This window comes from Dendrobates tinctorius, unplaced genomic scaffold (genome assembly GCF_039654945.1).
Source record: "Dendrobates tinctorius isolate UK_male_01 unplaced genomic scaffold, ASM3965494v1 ptg000032l, whole genome shotgun sequence".
Lineage (NCBI taxonomy): Eukaryota > Metazoa > Chordata > Amphibia > Anura > Dendrobatidae > Dendrobates > Dendrobates tinctorius.
The window spans coordinates 30,119,836-30,142,456 of NW_027361700.1; the positions used below are offsets into that span (position 1 = coordinate 30,119,836).

Here is a 22,621-nt window from a genome sequence, read left to right on the forward strand (position 1 = left end):
CCCACCTTTCGTGTCTCCCTCTTTCCTCATAAACTATAAGCTTGCAAGCAGGGCCCTCATTCCTCTTGGTATCTGTTATGATCTATGTGATTATTGTTATGCTGTAATGTCTATTGTCTGTACAAATCCCCTCTGAAATGTAAAGTGCTGCGGAATATGTCGGCGCTATAGAAATTATTATATTATTAGAAGTGAGGTGCTGCTGCTGGGAATCTTTCACCATTTTTTTGGCATATCATTTAAAAATATCATTCAATTCAGTGTCACCTATGCATTATAACAGTACTTTTGATACCCCATTGACTCTCCACCTTTGATCAATAAATACCGTTTATATTCCTCCCGCAATGTATGTAAATTTGCTCAGTCCGGTCCGATGGGTGGGGCTTATTGTCCGTCTCCACCCTCCTCCTCGGCTTGTGTACGTATTCTTTTCTGTGAATATCACAGATCGCATAGCATTAACACTCGTGCGCATTCAAATGTCCTCTCGCGTGTGCGCAGTATGCTTTGCCCAACTGTGGGCAAGGCATAAAATCAGTATTGCGCATGCGCCGGCATACACCATTACGTTCTATGACCCAGAAGTAATGCGATGCGTAAGGGAATACACAATTTGCATTGCAATACTTCCGGGCCATAGAACGTAATGGCGTATTACGGCGCATGCGCAATACTGATTTTATGCTTTGCCCACTGTTGGGCAAAGAATACTGCGCACGCACGCACCGAGCAGATTTACATACACCGCAGGAGGAATATAAACAGTATTTATGGATCAAAGGTGGGGAGTCAAGGGGTATCAAAAGTACTGTTATAATGCGTAGGTGACACTGAATTGAATGATGTTTTTACATGATATGCCAAAAAAGTGGTGACAGATTCCCTTTAAATAAGTGGAAAATAAAATACTATCAATACTTGGGTAATCATTTAGTTAATTTGTGCTGCAAATCTGTAGTGTTGAATATATGATGTGAAATGTTTTTATGTGCAATATAATCATTATAATTTGCTATAACTAACCACAGTAGTTAATATGCCCAGGCAACCCGGGCTCTTCAGCTAGTACTAAATATTTGTGAGTTGTATTATAAAAAAACTACGGTATGCTGGAATATAAATTTTACAGGGAAAGTTGCACTTTTTGGTCTGTAAAAGTGATTGACAATGGAACATCCCGCAATTGAAATCAGAAGCTGATACAGGTTCAGAGTGTGCCCTTGGCATTTTACTGATTCTATAGTAAATATCCATACAATATGATAGATGCACAGCCCATATTTGTATCCTGGAATCCTTCCATTTTACATGGAAGATGATCTCAGATGTCAGTGACTATACATATATTTTGTATTCACATTGTCAGTAATATAATCCAGTTCTTCATTGTATTACTCACTGAGCGATGCTAGGGAGTGTCCATTAGTAATAGCTAAAAATGACATCTTACTCATGACATGACAAAGGTGTAACTGCTCCATTGTATCATCACATCTCCAGTTATGTCATAACACAGAGGAATGATTGAGACAGTATGTAACTTTAATATACAGTATAAGATCTTAGGTATGTGGTTTACTATGCAGATTATTAACTACTAAATACCGAGGAGTAGAAGGACCATAAAGAAGAAGAAAGTTACTGACCAAAAAAACTGGTCTGAACTTAATAAAAAAATTTTGTGATTAATGTGGTGATCCCAGTTTCTTTGGTCAGTAGCTTTCTTTTTCTTTATGGTATTACTTATTTATACTGACTACTGGTGTATCCCAGTATGTATTTTGGTGGTGCCCGCCTTGTCTTTATTTCTTGAGGAGTAGAAGGACATAATACAGAATGATTTAACATTAATAATTATATAGAAGGCCTATCAAAAGGTCAAAAGAAATATATACTGAGAAGACCCACCTGGACAGAAACAGAAAACAAGGACACTGTGACTAGGAGCACGTGCTTTTAGACTCATATTTCCTATTCAATGGAGAAATGTAAGATTGAAAAAATGGCCAGCCAACATGGGTGTACAAGGAACTCATGAGGACCTATAGCAAAAGTCCTAATTGGCCTCCCAGAGCCAAAAAAAATTTATTGGAGTAAGTGTGGTCACGGAGCATAGGTGCAGTAAGAGAAGGGCATACCACCTAATTTTTTCTAGTTTTTAAAGACAGATATTGTGGCATATGTTGCAATACTGTAATTGTGTCCCCATTGAAACCATTTAGTGTTCTAAGCCACTCTGATACCCCTTTCATGGTCCCTATAGAATTTTATACCTCTAAAAATTCCCCTTACTCACAAAGTATGATATCCTTTGAGTGAAATTCCTAACACATTTTTCCCCCACAATACTCCATGTGTATAGTAATAGTATGATGATCACAAAATGCCTCCAACACATTATAATGCTGCCACCGTGTTCATCAATACTGTATAATGTCCTCCTGTAGCCTCCCAACACAGTATGATGTCCCTAAAGTGCACAAAATCTTCCCCCATACATTTTCTCCACACACATTATGAGGCCCCAACACAGTATTATTCCTCCATAGTCCAACCCACAGAAAATTAAGGCACTCACCGCACCCACACACACAGTACAATTGCCCCAACAATACTTCCAACAGAGTAAAATGCTGCCATAGTGCCCCCAACACAGTATGATGCTCCCCAACAGTACCCACCATCACAGACTAGTGTTTTCTATTAATCTTTCAAAAAGTATGATGCCCTTAAAGTGGGGGCCAATGCTGTATGATTTTCCCACAGTTATAAAACACACTTTATGAGGCCCTCACACAGTATGATACCATCACATTCCCCCATGGTATAATGTTCACCACAAATCCCTAAGACAGTATGATGTCCCCACAGCCTCCCCATGTACAGTATGATGGTTACACAGTCCAGCACACACAGTATGATAGCTCCACACGCCCACCATACTCAGTATTACAGCATTCAAAACCCCCACTTCCAGTACGATGGACCCATAGTGCCTCTCACAGGGTATGATGGTCCCCACAGCACCCCACACAACATGATTCCTTACAGATTCTCACATAGTTTGATTGCCTCCGTAGCTCTCTGGCACAAAAAATATGATTGCCCCCATACACATGATAGCTCCACAGTTACCCCCTCAGTATGATACCCCACAGCACCCCATGCAAAGTTTGACTGCTAAACTAGTGCCCCCAAAACTGCATGATCCTATCATAATGCCTCCCACACAGTATGCCTGTATATTGCCCCACATAAACGATGATGTAGCCAATGTCACCAACACAGTGTAGTTCTCCCTATAAGTCACCAAACAGTATTATACCCTAAAGTGCTCCCAACAAAGTATGATGCCCACACAGTGCCCACCAATAGATTATAATGCTCCCTACAACCCCCATCACAGTATAGTACCCCATACAATTTGATGTTTCCACATATGGTCCCATATAATATGATGCCCACATTACCCCCACCCACACATTATGATGCCCCCCAGTCTACACACCTAATACAGTATGATGCTCCACAGGCCCAAACCCAGTATAATACTTTAGCAGCCCCCTCCCCCCACAAAGCACAATGCCTCACAGTATGATGTTCCCACAATGCCCCCTCACACATTATGATGCCACCTAGAAACCCCACAAAGTATGATGGCTCTCATAACCCTCCACAGTATTATGGCCCACACAATCCTCCACACACAGTGCGATGCTCTCACAGCTCCCCCAAACACTGCATCATGCTACCACAGTACTAAAACACAGTCTGATACATAGTGCACAACAACACAGTATAATGCCCTTATAACCCCCAATACACTATGATGCCTCTAAAATGCCCCCACAGTTCCTCTACACACATTTTTGGTCTCCACTTAGTATTATGCCCCACAGTACTCCAACACAGTATAATGTCCCACTCGCGGTATTAAGCTTCTACAATTATCCCACCTATAGTATGAAGGCCCCACAGCCCTCACAAAGTGTAATGCCCACTATTGCCACCGAACATAGTATGATGCCTTCATAATCACCCTACGCACACACAAACAGGAACAGACAGGGACTGAAATTCAGTACTGGCATTTGAAATCATCCAGGCCCATGCTGTCCCCGTCCCCAAGCACCAGATGGGATATATTACCCTGGATGAAAGAAAGAAAGATTTACTACAAGACCAATATTTCTAATGATACCCGTGGCATGCTGGGGTAAGTGACTTTTTGCTCCGTCACAACTCTTAACAGTATGGGTGAATTGAGAACACTGATTCTGTTAACAACGTAGCAGACAAGGCAGCCCATGACCAAACAGGCCCTTCCGGCATTTGCCAGAATTGCCAGATGGCGAGTCCGGCCCTGCACACAAACCATGATTCCTATAAACACAGTATGATAGCTCTACAGTCACTCACATGCAGTTTGATGGCCCATATCAGACCCGCACATTGTATAATGGCCTCTGCAGACAATCAAACAGATTATGATGGTTCACACTTTTCCTTTCACATAGTATGACGGTGTCAAAGCCTCCAAGCACTGTATAATCCCCCACAGTTTACCACACAATGATATTGCCTCCAAGTGAATAGAAGAAACTTATTGTATAGGACAAGGAGCGGAAGTCTATTCATTACTGGGATGCATAGAACTGAGAAATCATTGAAGAGAAGAATAGACACAAGCTGTAAAAACCATAAAAATCTTAAACTTTCCTTTTTTACTTATGGTGGAATAGGGTCCTAGTCCAAGTGTAGCTATGGGGCCTTATAAATCTTTGTTACACCCCTGCCCCCACGAATGACCAAGTAAAGACAGCAATCTTTCTAACAACCATTAGACAGATTATCAATCTTAGTCCTATAATTGTGAGTATACTTTAAGTGCTTCTGGATTAACTTGGAGGGTGGAGGGAGCAAATGATAACCTGGTCATACTTGCTTTGGATGCTTGCATGAAAGGTCCCATTGTGCCGGGATGTGTTGAACCTGTTCCATCACGATGCTAAAAGCCCCAGAGGTGCATTATTATTAGATAAAACCTCTTCACTAAATCATGACAAATGCAAACTTGACATCTACTCCCTTCACGGGAAACAGTCATGTCCTCAGAGATTGTGGGAGCTAACAAAAACATTGACTTTCTGTTATGTATTGTTTTACCGTTTTGTTGTCTCGGTTGTGATGATTTAGTTCCTTTCCTTATTTCAAAGCCTTTGCTAAATGTTGTCTTATAATATATCCGTTTTTGACCATTTCAAATATCTCTTCCTATTTCTCGATGTTTCATGCTTTTTCCTATATTGATCTTACATTGCCCAATATTGTAGGGAAGAAGCCGTAAGCTACATGTAAGGAGGGCGGTTTAAGATGTACCGTCACACCCCTATATAGAGAGATGTATCATTGAACTCTATTATTATATTGACTCACCCAAGTTATGTTTTGGCATGTTTTATGGTGTTCTTTGTTTTTTCTAGTGCTGCAAATTAAGGTGGGCACTGTCCCATTGAAAAACTGTTCTCCTTGTGCTTGTCTATGGCTCATATGAATATAGTATAGTTGAAATACAATTTTTTGGTGATGCAGACATGCTCCTTTCAATTTACCTTGGGAGCAGTGGGTATGTATGCTCGCTGAGGTCACAGATCCAATGTGTAGATGGCAGAGTTGTGTACGGCAAAGGCGCCGTTCAGATTATAAAATGAGAGAGCGACTTCACATTATGTTCAGAAGAAGTAAATGGTAGTTAGGTAAAGGTTGTAGCGGCGTGCAACGAGCGACTCTGCTGGTTAGTTAGTGAAGTGGAAGGTCTGGATAACTGGTCTGGGTAGCCAAAATAGTAGAGTCAATTCAGAAACACATGAAAGCCCAATTCATGAAGACTGGAGATGTTCATATCGGTCTTGTCAGGGGTGGGGAGAGTGCTGGAGTCAAATGCTCCTATTTCATTATGAATGAATCATGAGCATCAGAAAAGTGGCATGCGCCCAAATGTACCTCACCATTAATCTCACTCCAGTCTGTGACTGGAGTAAGATTTATTGGGTGAGGTACAACACAGCTCGTCATGAATTAGAGGGGCTGTGGCTTCACCACCATGTCCTTGCAGCATGCAGGGATGCCGGTGCTACACACCTTATGTACTATATGCATTTACTTGATTACTGCTATCAAGTGTATTATTTATCATGTTACTCACTGCATTGCATCTATGACTTATGCTATTCATGGGTCACATATGACTTGGTGTTGCTCAGTTTTGTTTCATTCAATAACTATTGTCGCTATTTAGTGAGCTTTTATTCCAAGCCATTTATTGTACTGCATTTATGATAAATGCTTTGCCTGGGTTATTTATGACGTAGTGACACCTATGTTTGTCTTTTTTTCTATTTAGAACATTTAGTTAATAATATCTATGTCATTCTCTAACGATTATTCTGAATTTTATGGCCAGTTATTATTATTTGTACCGATTTTTGCATATATTATATACTGTCCTAGAGAGTACTCTTATGGGGGACTTATTGCCGCTTTCTTTCAGGATGGTTTTTGATCTAATATGATCAATTTTCTATATCCTGATTGATCACCTTTTTTCTCTATTTTTTCTATTTTTCCTTTCTCTTTTTTATTGTTACTCCAAAGGATATTGCACTATGGAAAACCATAAGAGGACCTGGACCTTCAATGGACTTTTTACCTTGTTTTTACTTGGATCTATTGTGTTGGGAAATCCAGGAACTGAAAAAGACCCTATTGTCTACTCCAGAGAAGCTATACTGCTGCTTAGGGATACAACAAGGCAGCATGCTGCTAATAGACCAGAGGACATTCTACCAGAAATAAGGAGGACTAAGAGAAGAGGTTGCGGAGCTGGAGCCCTCAGGAAAGCTAGAAGAAGACGCTATAGACCTGCTCTTCCCTTTGTCATTATGAGCAATGTGAGGTCACTCGGGAATAAGTTGGACGAACTGTCGGCGCTGACCAGACATCATCGGGAATTAAGGGAGTGCAGTATGTTGCTGTTTACAGAGACCTGGCTCACCGAAGGTACTCCAGACACTGTTGTCTCGTTGGATGGCTTTAAACTCATTTGCGCGGACAGGACAAGGGAGAGCGGTAAGAGGAAAGGCGGAGGGCTGGCGATATTTGTGAATGATAGATGGTGTGACTCTAGGCACATCGTGGTCAAAGAGCAAACATGCTGTAAGGACATTGAGCTATTAGCTGTGGGCATGAGACCTTTTTATTTACCGAGGGAACTATCGCATGTAATCATGATAGCTGCATATGTCCCCCCTTCTGCGAAAGCTGATGCCGCCACTGAGGTCCTACAATGCACAGTGAGCATGATGCAGTCCCTTCACCCCCAAGCACTCCTTTTGGTTTCGGGAGACTTCAATCATGTGTCTCCAGCATCCATACTACACGGTTGCACACAGTATGTTTCCTGCCTCACTAGAGACAACAAAATATTGGACTTGTTCTTTGCCAATGTGAGAGGGGCATATGCCTTGTCAGCCCTACCGCCCCTTGGAAGATCGGATCACAACCTAGTGCACCTCCAACCCGTGTACAAGCCACTTGTACAAAGAGAACCTGCTGTCACTCGCACAGTGAGGATATGGACTGAGGAGAGTGATGATGCTCTGAGAGACTGCTTTGAAACAACCACTTGGGATGTGCTGCAAGATTCCTATGGTGATGACATGGATGGTCTCACACACTGTATAACGGACTACATTAATTTCTGTGTAGACAACACGGTACCCACAAAAGTAGTGAGGTGCTTCTCTAACAATAAACCATGGATCAGCCCCGGAATAAAGGCTCTTCTCAAAGAGAAGAAGTTGGCCTTCAGATCAGGTGACAAGGGCAGGCTGAGAGAGGTGCAGAAAGATCTGAAGAATCTAATCAGGCAGGGAAAGGCTAATTATAAGAGAAATATTGAACTGAAATTGTCACAGAAAAGGATCCATGAAGTCTGGGAGGGTCTAAAGTCTATATCTGGGCATAGACAGACTGTCTCCAGGATGGTTGTAGATAAAGAGGGGCTTAATGAACTTAATCTATTCTTTAACAGATTTAATCACACACTGGCTGCTCCTGCCCCTGCATACCATTCACACCTCTCTGCTACAATAACCTCACCCCCTGCTGCAACTTGTCAACTGAGCCAGGGTCTGTTCTTCACAAGTACCCAGGTTGCAAAAGAACTGGATAAGATCAAAGTTTTGAAGGCTGCAGGTCCTGACAGCATCAGTGCAAGGCTAATCAAAACCTGCGGGCACCAGCTGAGTGAGATCATTACATATATGTTCAATATGAGCCTGAGAATAGGTATAGTACCACAACTGTGGAAATTATCGTGTGTGGTACCAGTTCTGAAGAAACCTTATCCGAAAGACCTTAATGACTATAGACCTGTAGCATTGACATCACACCTGATGAAAGTACTAGAGAGATTGGTTCTCACACATCTCCGTCCTCTAGTGAGCTCGGATATGGACCCTCTCCAGTTTGCCTACAGGCCGGGCATTGGTGTGGATGATGCCATTATCCACCTTCTAGATAGGACTCTCTCTCACCTGGAGAAACCTGGGAACACTGTGAGAATAATGTTCTTCGATTTGTCTAGTGCTTTTAATACCACACAGCCAGGTCTACTGAGAGACAAGCTGGGCCTTGTTGGCGTGGACCGCCAACTCTCCACCTGGATCCTTAACTACCTCACAAACCGACCTCAGTTTGTAAAGGTTCGGGACAGTGTGTCAGACACGGTGATCTGCAATACAGGGGCACCTCAAGGTACAGTTCTTGCCCCTTTTCTCTTCACACTGTACACTGCGGATTTTAAGTGCAACTCAACTAGCTGCTACTTGCAGAAGTATGACTCTGCAATAGAAGGCCTCATCACAGGAGGAGATCAAAGAGAGTACAGAGATACTAACCACCTTAGGATTAATTCCAGGAAGACCAAGGAATTGGTGGTGGACTTTCGCAAGGGAAAAAATCCACCAGTAGTGGTGAACATTCAGGGAAATGACATTAAGATAGTCGACACCTATAAGTACCTTGGTGTGATCCTCAATAATAAGCTTGACTGGGCCCATCACTTGGATGCAGTGTACAGGAAGGTCCACAGTAGGCTTTATCTGCTCAGAAGGCTGAGAGCCTTCGGAGTTAGGGGGGCACTCCTTGCATCCTTCTTCAACTCTGTTGTGGCATCAGTCATTTTCTTTGGTGTGGCATGCTGGGGTAGTGGCATATCAACCAGGGACAGGAATAGGCTGGACAAACTGATTAGAAGGGCCAGCTCTGTCCTGGGATGCCCCCTTGATCCAGTTCAGGAAGTAGGCGACAGGAGGATACTGGCCAAGGTGAGCTACATGGTGCAGAATGATTCCCATCCCATGCTTGAGACCGTGACAAAGATGTGCAGTACTGTCAGTGACCGGCTACTTCATCCTAAATGTGAGAGGGAGCGCTATCGAAAGTCTTTCCTTCCTGCTGCAGTTAGGCTGTATAACCAGCACTGTCCAAAACGGAGAACGACCCAAACAGTGAACTGATAGATCCAAAGTTGTGATAGTCCGGTTATATCTTTTTTTTTCGTATATGTACCTACCTACTGTCAATGTAATGCCTTTATGCATCTGTATTTGTACTTGTTCCTGCCTTGCTGCTGTAATGCTCTGAATTTCCCCATGGTGGGACGATTAAAGGATTATCTTATCTTATTTATTGTTTTAGTAAACCTTCTGCCATTTACATGTATACTGCTCTTTTGATAATTGTTTAGTAAACATGATTATAATATATATTCTTGCTTATCCCTCTTTCTGCTTTTCTATTATCCTATTACCTTAGTAACAGCACTACTATCTTGACTAGATATGCAGTTTTTGGTTGTCATTTATATATGCAGGCATTTCTATCAAAGACAAGTCCAGCAATAACTTTACCTAAACAGTCCATTCCTATGCTATTGAGAAATCAGCATTTTAATTGATATGCAAATGAGGCTGAAAAATTGTGGTAGATCTGAAGCCTCTGTCACCCCAGCTCCTTTCCCTGCCCAAGTACCATTGCCATGTGAAATACCGCTGACAGATTCCCTTTAACTACATTTCTGTGTTTGTTAAGGACTGGAGAAACATGTCTGCTTCCTTCCAGAAATAAAGTTAAATCTGTCAATGGGTTGTGTCTGGTATTGACGTTTAGTGCCAATGAAACTAATGGGGCTATGGCTTCAGACAAACAATCTGCCTTGTCAGAATGGAGAGTTATGACCACATGTTGGATATGATATGTTATGTCACACATTGTAAATATCTATCAATCTTTGTAGATGACCATGATAAGTGCAATTTCAGATGGCTGCAATATGTTTATGCTGTATAGCTTTTCAGCGAATAAATACTAAATTACCATAGTATGCTAGCAGCATTCTCACCTTCCTTTGTTCTAATAAATCAAACTTAAAGGGAAACTTTACTTTCAAGTAACTTATATGAATAAGCTGTCCTGTGTGTGCACATGAGGAATAGCACCATTTCTAGAAATTAGATAATTTGTATCTTGCATGTTCAACAATTTTCCCCCCTGCATGCTCCGTCTCTTAATTTGCAAGTGATTTTGAGCTGGCAGAAGAAGACTAGATGCCATGATATGTCTCATACACATAAAGACAAATTTCTGCTTTTGATTTCTTAGCTAGTAGACAGACCAAACAGTGAAAATATGGAATAACTTATACAACAGTACTGAGAAGTGTAGGTGTGTATGTAGCTCTGGGATGAGGTTCAAGACTTGTTAGAAAGCTCAGTATGATCTTTCTGTGTCCGCCTCTGCTTGTTTGCTCACTCTGCTCCTCCCAACCCGTTGATTATTATAGGAGGAGTAACATGACATCTCACTGTACTGGCAGTCCGTCTTGTCTTGAGCTTGAGAGCTTAGCTTTTATTTTTCAGAGTGAATAATTAGTTCAGGGGCATGAGGGAGAGGAAGAAGAGTTTCATGTGTGGCGAAAGAAGTAGGATTTTGTGATAAGATAAATTACAAAATGTCTTACGTTTGCCTGTATTATTGATTTATGCAAAGTTTGTTGAAAGTACAGTTCCATTTTAAGTTATTATAAAACCCTTTGGTGATCTAAGCTCATGTTAGTATAACCATGTGTGATCTGGCAACGTCGCCTTGATGTCCATGTTACAGCCATCTGAAACTAACCAAAAGATACATGTCTGATGGTTCAGAAGATACGCTACTTTTGCTGGCATGCAATAACATCATATTTTGTACTTGAAGTAAAATCAAGTATGAACCAATCCTACAACTTTAGTACTATATAAAAATTTATGACTGTTGGCACGGTGTGGATTTTAAGGTCTTCGTAACTACTACATTCCCACAATGACACTTTTTTATTACACAGGATCAAAGGGATGGATGAAATTATTGGCAAGATTCCTAAGCCATGATGATGAGGTCATATCCATCAACACAATAAATGTTCTAATCAGAATATTGGATGAAATTCACATAGCAAAGCTTTATTAAAGACTTCAAGAAGACTCCTGCATGCTGAGAGAAGCATACATAGCGAAGACCCACTCAGCCATAGAACATAGAATGGTATTATGAAGACAACTGTGGATAAAAGTATATGTAACATGCGCTGACTTTGTTCTATAACTTTTTGGCTCCTGGAAAATCTTAAAGGGGTTCTCTACTTAGGACAATCCTTACTTGTTAGATGGTCCACTAACTGATCATAAACTGGTTCCATTGTTGGGTGCCTCAAGGATTAGCTGCAATCTGTGGGGAAACTGTCAGTAAGTGCTCAATTTTCCTGCAGTGCCGCTACAGGAGAAATTGAGCATTACACAGTGAACATTCAAAGTCAGGTCCTCCAGAACTAGAGATATTCTTTATAACTGATCTTTGCTCTGACCAACAGGTGATGATCCTAAATATAAGACCACCTCCTGCCGTTATATTAGAATTCCCCCAAAAGATGGTTTACTAAACTAGACAAGCTATTTAAGATGATCAATGAATTAGGTTATTTTACAGAAAGATAATTTTTAAGCCATTAACTCCAGCATCGGGTTGGTTTCTTGATAGACTTGAAGAAAGGAGCATTCATAAGACTAGAGCCCATGAATATTGCTAGCATGGGCAATGAAATCCATTCACTTTCTGTATCCAGAATGGTAGTGCTGCTGTGAGCTTGAATGGTAGGAGCCACCTAAATTGAAGATAGACACATGGTTTGTATGAGTTTCGCCTCCTTCACAGATAATCAGTCTAATTTTGAGTAATTGTTCACCAAGCCCAAAACAGAACAAAATACACAATTGTTCATTACATATTCTGCAACAGTATAATTAGAAAAAGGCTAGAAAATAGCTGGTGGGATCAAGAAGCTCAGAGCTGACGACAAACATTGAATAACGAAGCTATATGCAGACGAAATCTTCACAAAGATCTGTAATGTCACCATGTAAGGAGACACATAGAGTCCATTTGGCTCCTTATTGCTGAGCTGCAGCATGCTGTGTCACCATATGGAGCTTTAATATATAGCCGTATTATAACGACATTTTTTCATAGCAGTAATAGTACATTGTATGCCTCTGGATGAAATCTGAAACATACATATACACCATAGACTTGCAGTTGTGTTATATTGTAACTCTGTGCAATTCTTACATAGAGCCTTATTATGGACGCTGCCTTCTGCTTTCCTCCCCAAACAAGAGAGAAGGAATCTTCACCAAGGAGATCTATATGGGAAAAAATAATTTCCCTTGGAAATCTATCTGCCTGCTCAAGCAATCAAAGCCTGTAAAGTAAAATATGTTGCCCTATGGGTCTATATTATGAAGCTGTCATTCTCTGTATTACCACATGGAGTCTTCATATGGCACCATACTATGAAAATTGCCTCCCCAAGAAGCAATGCAACATTGTTTCCCTCCAGATGAAGTAAGACACATACAGAGGTCCAGTTTGGCCTTGTAGACATCTGTGAGCACAATATTACGGTTCTCCTCAACTTGAGGCTTGCAGCAGTGCTATTACAATGTTCATGAAGACTAATTCCCTTCTCTTTTGTGAATTTTATATTGCCACATCTGGGAAGCCTTAAGTGATGATGATCTACTTCTAGTGTGGTTACATGGGGTTATGATAACATTATGAACCTTCATCAGATTGTTATTTTATTTCAGGAAGAATGCATCAGAAGTTTTATGGATTGATGTTCTGCTAAACATAGTCCTTCCCATACATAAACATGGAAACTCTTAATAGACAACACACTAATTTATATGAACCCCATAAATGTCAGAAAATTCTCCCTAGCAGAGCCACTTGGTTAGACCATTAAATTTAGGTGAATAACCAGAAGGTTTTCCATCCTAGACTAGGACCACAGATGGTATATTTAAAATTTAAAACAGCCACCAGACTTGGACATTCCCTATGATTTACTCAACTGAATTTTGGTTAACATAGGGTCCAATAATGACCTGGGTTTGGTTCCATATAACCTTTTTTTTGTCTGGGTTGTAAAGTTATACCACAAGAGTTAAAATATAACTATGTTACGATGTCCTGAAAAGGGCCTACGTTTCGAAATCTATATTAGGATTTGGGTCTTAAAGATTTTCCCATCCCATGCATCTCTCTTGCTAGAGAATTCATACCTTGTCCGGACTGGGAACCTGATGATGAATAATTAGAGGTGGAGGTGGAAGATCTGTAAGAAAAGAAACAAGTTTGTTATTTACATCACTGGGTGAAATCATCCATTACATGACAAAACCCATCATCAGAATGTATTTATCCAGTAATTTTGGTTGAAAAATAATTTAAATTGGCTGTCCAGAATTAGTAAAATATGTCTTTTCCTTCCTCCTATCCATGGGTTGTTGCTGCTATTGAAGTGAATGGGCCTGAAGTGCATTATCACCTTCAACCTTGACAACAGGTGTGATGCTATTTATGGAAAGAAGCCATGTTTTTCTAAACCTATACAACTATCGTATATTATTTCTAATTGTTTGGGTTATTTCTGCTTAGGTTTTGTATATTCCAAAAGGAATAAAGTTAGTACTAGTACCAAGTTTTTCTTAGCAAGTTGTAACTCAATTCTAGTAGCTCACATCCCAACTACATAGAAGCATAACTGCTATAAATTCCCTTAAAGGGTGTTCATTGCTTTACTCTTTCATTAATATAAAGTCCAGATCCCTAGATGAATGGTTATTTCACTTACTGGCTTCCCTGGCCATCCAGAAGACTACGGTAGGTGTTGATCTCTTGCTCCAGACGAGACTTGATATCCAGAAGATTCTGATACTCCTGACTTTGGCCTTCAATATCACAACGGAGTTCCGCTAATTCTGCCTCCACACTTTGGATGTGTTCCTGGAGTTTTGCCAGTTGCATGCAGTAACGTCCCTCTGTCTCCACCAGGGTGCTTTCCAAAGCAGATTTCTGAAGTAAATACATTTTTAAGTTTTAGAAAAGCCTGATAATAAAGAATACCAGTTATACTTCTAAAACAAGGCCATTGCAATGTAGTTGTGTTGATATGTTTAAACATTGGCGAGGCACGGTCATCAAGATGTCCTGTCAGGTGGAGTCCCATTAAGAAGTGTTTGAGAAGCTCAAGTCTAAATGTATGATAAACAGTCATTATATAGAAAGAAGGATAGCCTTTAGAAGACTCACCATACTGATCTGGGACTGAAGTTCAATTTCAAGACTCTGGAGGGTACGCCTTAACTCTGTGACTTCAGACTTGGTCGTTTGGATTTCATTGGAGTTCTTGGTCATTTGCTTGCTCAGCTCATCAGTCTAAAGGACAAATATATTGTTTCAGTACATTAATTAAACATATAATCTATATATGTTTCATATTCTATAACTGTCACAACTCACCTTATTACGATACCAAGCCTCAATATCTTTCTGGTTCTTGGCCATGAGTGACCCATAGTCATTTCTCAGATCACCAAGTACTTCCTGCAAGTCAATTCCCGGAGCTGCATTCATATCCACATTAACGGTACCTTGGACCTGTCCACTTACAGCTTTCATATCCTGAGCAATTAGATAATCAAAGGCTATGTTTGATTATATGAATACACAGCATCTCCTAGTGATAGTCATCTACTATAACTTCTCGTTACATTATACTGCTCAACATGTAGGTAGATTCAGTAAGACATTGTGCTACCTCCTCATGGTTCTTCTTCAGAGTCACAAGTTCTTCTTTCAGACTCTTAAGTTGTGACTCAAGGTCATTTCTTGAAAGAGTCAAGTCATCCAGGACTCTCCTCAGACCATTGATGTCAGCTTCCACTGATTGACGCATGAACAGCTCATTCTCATACCTGTCAAGATATCAGTTAACATTGTTTGAAGACTTTTGAGCATCAAATATCAATAAATTGACACCATGTGCATCTTACTTGAGTTTGAAGTCATCAGCTGCCAGTCGGGCATTGTCAATTTGAAGGACCACACGGCCATTGTTGACAGTGGCTTCTTGGATCTAAATTTGCAAAAAAAAAGTTCAAAAATAAAGACTTCGCTTTATTTCATAAAGAAAATACAGACAGTTGTACTGGTACTCAGCATTTGACCTGGAAGCCCAAGTTCCATGGGTCTTGTCTATAAACAGCAACTTAAAGATGTCAGAGATGGTTATGAACATTGCTTTAGCACATAAGTGGTTAATTTGCATGTCTTTGCGAGATATGTTACTAATCTGTGGCAAGTCTATACTTTGATCCCCTACAAGAAAGGGATTGCCTGTGTTATGAGTAGGAGGAACAAATATTTTTTTAGATGATCCTGCAAAAGAAGTAAGATGCTGCCCTCTCTCGCTCATCTAAATGTTAGGTTGATTAATATAATTCAATGGGAACTGAGAAATGTGAAGTACAGAAATAATAGGAGCTAGATGAAAACATAGATATGAGATAGTTAGTAAGATAGATAGACAGACAGAGAGGTAGATAGATAGACAGATAGACATGAGATAGATAAATATGAGATATGCATACATAGATAGATGTTCTCCCTGTGTTTGTGTGGATTTCTTCCGGGTTCTCTTTTTTCCGCCAACACTCCAAGACATATTGATAAGGAGGTTAGACTGTAAAACCCATTGGGGACAGCAGTAATAATGTATGTAAAGCGCTGTGGAATATGATGGCGCTATATAAGCAAAGCATAATAAATAATGATAAATATAGATAGTAGATAGGGATGCAGGATAAAGGGGGTTTTACACATAGTGATATCGCTAGCGATATCGCTAAAGCATCACCGATTTTGTGACGCATCAGCGATATCGCTAGCGATATTGCTATGTGTGATACTTACCTCCGACTGGCTCCCCCGCTGGCTATCGCTGATCGCGCGAGATCGTCCACGTCCATTTCTCGTCAGGCGCTTCCTGCTGGGCTTCCTGCTGGCACCGACGAGTGACGCGTGGATGCGGGCGGGAGAACGTCAGGATCGCCGGGTCTGAAAGGTAAGTAACGACTGCTGCTGCGTCGCTACATCGCTGTGAGATCTGCCTGTGTGGCAGCTCACTAGCGACCATTTAGCGACACACCAGCGATCCTGACCGGGTCGTATCGTTGTCGGTATCGCCTGTGCATCGCTATATGTAAGGGGGCCTTAAGTCCAACACTGTTCAACATTTACATCAATGAGCTAGACACCGCTGTGGAATCCTCCGCAGCACCAGTTCTCACACTCCATAATGCTCAGGTAAAATTCTTGCTGTATGTAGATGATCTACTGCTGATGCCACCAACTGAGCAAGGCCTCCCAGACAACCTTTAATCTTGCAGAAATTTAGCTTCATATTGGCACTACCAATCAACACAAAGAAAACCAACATCATGCTGTTCCAGGGGAGAAAGACAAGATCGGACCAGCAGTCTTCATTTGTGCTAAAAAACTTTCCACTTATGGGAATGGACAAATACACCTACCTGGGCCTGGACATTTACCAGCTTCAAACAAGCCACAGAGACCCTGAAGTACAAGGCCTGCAAATCCATCTATGTCATCTGAAGGAAACTCTACCTTCTGAAGCAGCCAGTGGGGGTCTGGCTAGAAATCTTCGATGCCATCATCGCCCCAATCCTCCTGTATAGCAGTGAAGTCTGGGGCCCCATCACATACCCAAACTGGTCAAGGTGGGATTCCAGCCCAACAGAAATATTCCAGCTGGAATATTGTAAGCACTGTCATCGGAGCACCTCCAACAGTCCCTGTCAGATTGAGCTGCGCAAATTCCCTCTACATCTAGCAGTTCTGAACAGGGTGCTGTCATTCCAGGCTCACCTACATAGTAGCAGTCCAAGTGTAACCCCCAAAAGTTGTCTCCCATCATCATAAAGCCCTGCTGAATGTAGGTGGTCCACATGAACCATGAGCCCCGAAAGACCTCCCCCAACCGGACCAAAGCACCAATTATAGTAGCCTAACAAAAGCCAGAATCAGGAAAATGTTAGATGTGGGCCAGGAGAGGTATGTCAATGACTGGAGTAATAATATCAACACCTCACTGAAACTTACCATGTACCGGAGTCTACAGAGAAACTACAGATTGGCCCCATAACTGGGAAAATTCCTGGACCCCCCAAAGACCACAAGATCCTGAGCCAATATAGACTCAGTGCCCACAGTCTGGCCATCGAATCGAGCCTACACAGGCAGAGCTAAAAGCCCAGGGAAGGCAGACTGTGCCCACACTATGACCTGGAGGACCAAGAACAAGCATGAACAGTTGCACACTGCTGTTACTGTTATACACAAATTATATACAATCCAAACAATGTAACAGCAGTCTGTATGTGCTAAGATAAATGTGAACATTGAAAATGTAATATTTAAACTGCAATACTGCTATATAGAATATCCTCATAAAACAAATGTAAATGTGACATATTCAGTGTTAGCATATATCTTAACGGTTACAGAGTGGTACTGTGCTCTTTGTTTTGTACATAGTACGGTCACAGGATCTTGTGCTTGTTCACACTTGGTTTATACTGTTAGGAGTTACTAGTGAGGTTGCTTTTCTTTGTGATATACATTTTTAGATAGTGACTACCTCCATAGTTGGCAAAGCATTCCTAATCCCATCAGCCTAAAGCTGTTTTTAAGTAAGGCTGGATACTATCTGTCCTTTAAATTTTTAGGTTTTTAGCCCCAGAGAGATATGTATTATAAAAATTAGGTTTAGGGTCCCCTCATAGAAATGTTGCCTTGCCATGGCAAATTAGCCAATTTTTACCTTCATTTTCGAAGTATATTCTATATAGCAGTAATGCAGTTTAAATTTCCTATATTCAATGATTGCATATATCTTCTCTACCCTTTGGTTTGTAGATAGATGGTTAAATAAAATACGAGATGTAAGCAAGTAACAGTCTCCAACAATTTACATTAATTACCACAACTTAACAAGTATCCTCAACTTAAATCTATGGGAAAAAAGGTGGATTATCTCCGAGCCGCTTGAAGGATGGAAGTCCAGATAGATATTCAGATGAAATGTGGTTTTATTCAATGCGTTTCGGAGCACTATGACTCCTTCATCAGGAAACCACAAATGTTTATCATGATGAAGGAGTCATAGTGCTCCGAAACGCGATGAATAATATCACATTTCATCTGAATATGATATCTATCTGGACTTCCATCCTTCAAGCGGCGCGGAAGTAATCCACCTTTTTTCACATTTTTTTACTTTGGCTGGTCATGAGGAGACCGGTGTATCTGCAGCAGCTAATATTTCTATGAGCATATGTTTGGGCTCTGTCTGGTGAGTAAATCTAAATGGAGTTAATCTCTTAATACCCAGATAAGACCCTAGTGTGCTTTTTGCCCATCCAGCAGTTTATCAACTTAAATCTATGCACAAATCTACCAATTTAGGTTGGGCTCCTATCATGATTGTCATTTTCTAAATCATAGCCTGTATAAATTAGCTCAATACCTAAACATGTCTGGACCTCATAACCTAAATAGCTCTGACCATTACTTTTCTTATTCTTTCACATTTCTGTAATAATTCTCACCTTTTTATGTAGATCTTCAATTGTTTTAAAGTAGTGGCCATAGTCTTGAGCTGGCTGAGGTCTCTGACTTTCATACCATTGGCGGATTTTTCTCTCCAGTTCAGCATTGGCCTCCTCCAAAGATCGCACCTTATTAAGATATGTAGCCAAGCGATCATTCAGGTTCTGCATAGTGAGCTTCTCATTGATAGACAGAAGCCCTTGGTCTCCTCCATGCCCTGCACCTTGATTAACTCCAAAGCCTAAACCATAACCTCCAAAACCTACTCCTCCAGCAAAGCCACCACCACCAAATCCAGAACCTTGCCCAAAACCAGAACCAACTCCATATCCTGAACCTACTCCATATGCAGAACCACTACTAAAACCAGAGCCACCAAATCCACAACCAGCACCAACGCCAGATCCACTGCTAAAGCCAGATCCAGCAAAGTGTCCACCACCGAAACCAGTGCCTAAGCTTCCACCCCTGACGCTTCCCACATAGCTTCCTGAAGTTTTACCACCACCATAATATCCACCAGAGCTTTGGTTTCCTGAAGATACTCTAATGCCAGATCCCTGCTTAACGCTCATGGTGATGTCAAGAATATTCTACCACAAGATGCTACAAAGAAGATTCCACAGCTGGATCTGAGAGAGGACCACAGATAGATGTATTGGTTTAGTCTTCCTTTTATACCAATTACTCTTTGGGTGTCACCGTTTAATTGGAGTAGTTTTGCATCTGCCAATTTTCTTTTAACACATCTTTCTCCCCAGTTGATGGACATTCATTATCTACATAGCATCAGGGTGTTATCTTATTTTTCCACCAGACATATAGCAGAAAGCTGCAATTCATGTTCAGCTGTTGTTCCTGGACGTCAGCCTAATGCAATTAAATCAATAACAAGAAGTGTTTTGCTAAACAACCAATAATCTATCTGGGAATCTAAATGCAAGTGTTTCAGAATTTCCTACACAATACATTGTGCAACAGATGTATATAAAAACTATAGTAGTCAGGTAACAAATGCAGTGTTACAGAGTAGCTAAACCTTTGATACAATTTTTTATATTTTTTCCATCCTCTGTATTGCAAGAACATCAGTGGGGTCCTGTTTCTGATACCCCAACTCAAAAAATCCCTGTGAAGTGTCTAGCTCAAGAGACAAGAGCGCACAGCATCTGCCTGAGCTTACACACAGAGCATAGATATAATAGAAAGATCTTGGTGCAACTAAGAGGACGAAAAAATGTAAAAACATTGTATAAAGGATTTAGTTACTTTTTAAGCCATCAACATTTTAAGGGATATTGAATTTTTTTTAGCAATATTCAGAATTTTTACAATGAAAATTTCAATTCAAAATTAATTTAGAGCAACAAAATGATGTTTTGTGACACATAATAGCATTTGCTGTAAGACCACACAGAAAATTGGAAATTAAAGAGTTAAGGTGCTTTCACTCTGCGTTCTTCCCCACAGTGGTCCTGTCGGGACTTAGGTCCAGAACCCCCTCAAAACGGGTTTCGGACGTATGCACCAACGAGTCATTTACTATAATGGTGCCGACGGAGTCACCGTGTGCTCTATTGTGCATCATTTTCAGCTGTATACGCCTACTGGAGTTAGACACCTAGATGCAGTCTACTACGTCTACTTTTCAAAATGGCATGCTATTCATGAATTTGGCGCAATGTCAATAGTGTTCTTTTTTACTCCCTTGAACTGTTTATGCATTTTTATGTTGCTAAAAGTCACATGTTTTGCAAAATGGTGCAAAAATTGTGCCAAATCTTTTTGACATACTCAAAAACACAACAGGAGGAGATTGAAAAATTTGCAATTGAAGAACTAGGCAAAAACATCTGGAATCGCTAAACTCGGTTCACAAAGCGGAGATCAAAAACTTGGTGCGCACATATCAAATAGGCTTAAAAAACGCACAAACAGAATAATGAGTTGGGTGCAAACAAAAAAAGGCACAAGACACACAAAAGTAGACAAAAAACAGGTGCAAAGGCAATGTTTCAGCTCAACCTTTTAGTTATTTTTCTCTTTTAGACATTTGTGCTTCATTTTGTTATTTGCGCGAAAAGTTCAAAATTTAAACAGAAAGTATGGGGTTAGCAAAACATTACCTCTTTCTACCTAGAACAGTATCATACCTGTCTATGAGTTTTGTAGGTTCCATTTAAATAAATGGGACAAGGTGTGGTGCATTATTTCAGAAAAAGATGGGGGGAAAAATGAAACATTCACATTTACTTGATGAATTTTATTAACTATCCCTGCCTTCTCTTTATGTCTATCTTACAATGGATGTCAGAATAAAATACTAGCTCCAATGTAGAACAAACAAACATTGGCAAAATGCAAAAATGCACAGATGCTCCATTGTGGCAGCACCCAAAATGTAAAGTAGAAAATTACTCCATTACTATATAAACAATAACATCCTTCTTAAAGAACAACAAAGAAGCGCCTTGTGCCAGAACCCACCTATGATAATAATACTTTAGCTGATGAGGTAAGATTTGAAACTTTCATGCATGGTGTCTTTGTGCTAGAGAAGAATGTATGAACACATAATATATGGACATAGTCATGAAAGAAAAGCCATTCAAAAAATAAATCAATAACTTATATCAGGTTTTTGAGCTGCATAAATTAAAAAGAAAAATTGCCAATGGTTATTCTTTTTTTCATATCAGTATCTTTATTTAAAAAAAAAATAATGTTGCAGTTTTCGCACTGGTCACTGGGACTTTTTTTCACCCATACTTCCTGTCCTTTTAAGAAGAGTTTTCAACAGGCTTCTTATCATCAGAGGAAGGATTACCAAGACGGATACCTCTATACAAAAGTGATCACACAGGGTCCACGAATCATGATAGGTAAATTCGCAGCTGAACTTTTTCCTATTTTATTTGTTGTTTTTTAAGCTTTCAAACAGTAGAAATCGGTGATTGCATCTTTTTAACGCACACCATAATACTGATTATTTACACCAACATAGAATGCTCTTTTAAGAGAATAGTGCTCTGACTAGGCATTGCCCCTATATAGCACTCAGGCCAAAAATTACACCTACATAGTGTACCACAGAGTAATCTAGTTAGTCAGAGCCTTCGTATACAATTCCTCAGATAGATAGTAAGTTAAAAATAAAATAGAGCTGGGAGAAGAAGAAGAAAAGGAAGAGGAAGAAAAAGAAGAGGAAAAGGAGGAGGAGGAAGAAGACTGCAGTTTCAGCACTGACCCCGTGCCTTCATCACTTCATCACACAGTCCCCTGAACAAGGCACTAGTTTAGGGCCGAAATGCATGGTCCTGTTTTTCATCCATATACCAATAAATGCTTATTCTTCAGAAGCGCAGTGTCACTCCTGCTCTTTTTTTTTAATTATGAGTAGCGTAGCAGCATGCTCCAGCAGACTGGGTATGGGTATATGGGAAGAGTTGCTGCTGATTCCTCCGTATCCCAAGGTGTTGATACT

General features: G+C 40.5%; 1 protein-coding gene across 1 annotated transcript; it reads right to left on the reverse strand.

The window, feature by feature from the left end:
• Nucleotides 1-11,546: 11,546 nt before the first annotated feature.
• Nucleotides 11,547-19,807, reverse strand: LOC141086547 (keratin, type I cytoskeletal 19-like). Its single transcript, XM_073572690.1, has 8 exons — nucleotides 19,137-19,807; nucleotides 15,501-15,583; nucleotides 15,266-15,422; nucleotides 14,968-15,129; nucleotides 14,758-14,883; nucleotides 14,300-14,520; nucleotides 13,728-13,780; nucleotides 11,547-12,265 (listed from the first exon to the last, which is right to left on the reverse strand). The coding sequence occupies exons 1-8, from the start codon at nucleotides 19,710-19,712 to the stop codon at nucleotides 12,210-12,212; spliced, it is 1,434 nt and encodes a 477-aa protein (XP_073428791.1). The 5' UTR covers nucleotides 19,713-19,807; the 3' UTR covers nucleotides 11,547-12,209.
• Between the last annotated feature and the right edge of the window lie 2,814 nt (nucleotides 19,808-22,621).

Coding starts and splice junctions, on each gene's coding strand:
- LOC141086547 (XM_073572690.1), bottom strand. CDS start 19,712: ATGAGCGTTAAGCAGGGATCTGGCATTAGAGTATCTTCAGGAAACCAA. Junction 14,521..14,757: donor TTCAGTCCCAGATCAGTATG/GTGAGTCTTCTA, acceptor TATTTACTTCAG/AAATCTGCTTTGGAAAGCAC. Junction 12,266..13,727: donor AGGTTCCCAGTCCGGACAAG/GTATGAATTCTC, acceptor TCTTCAATTTAG/GTGGCTCCTACCATTCAAGC.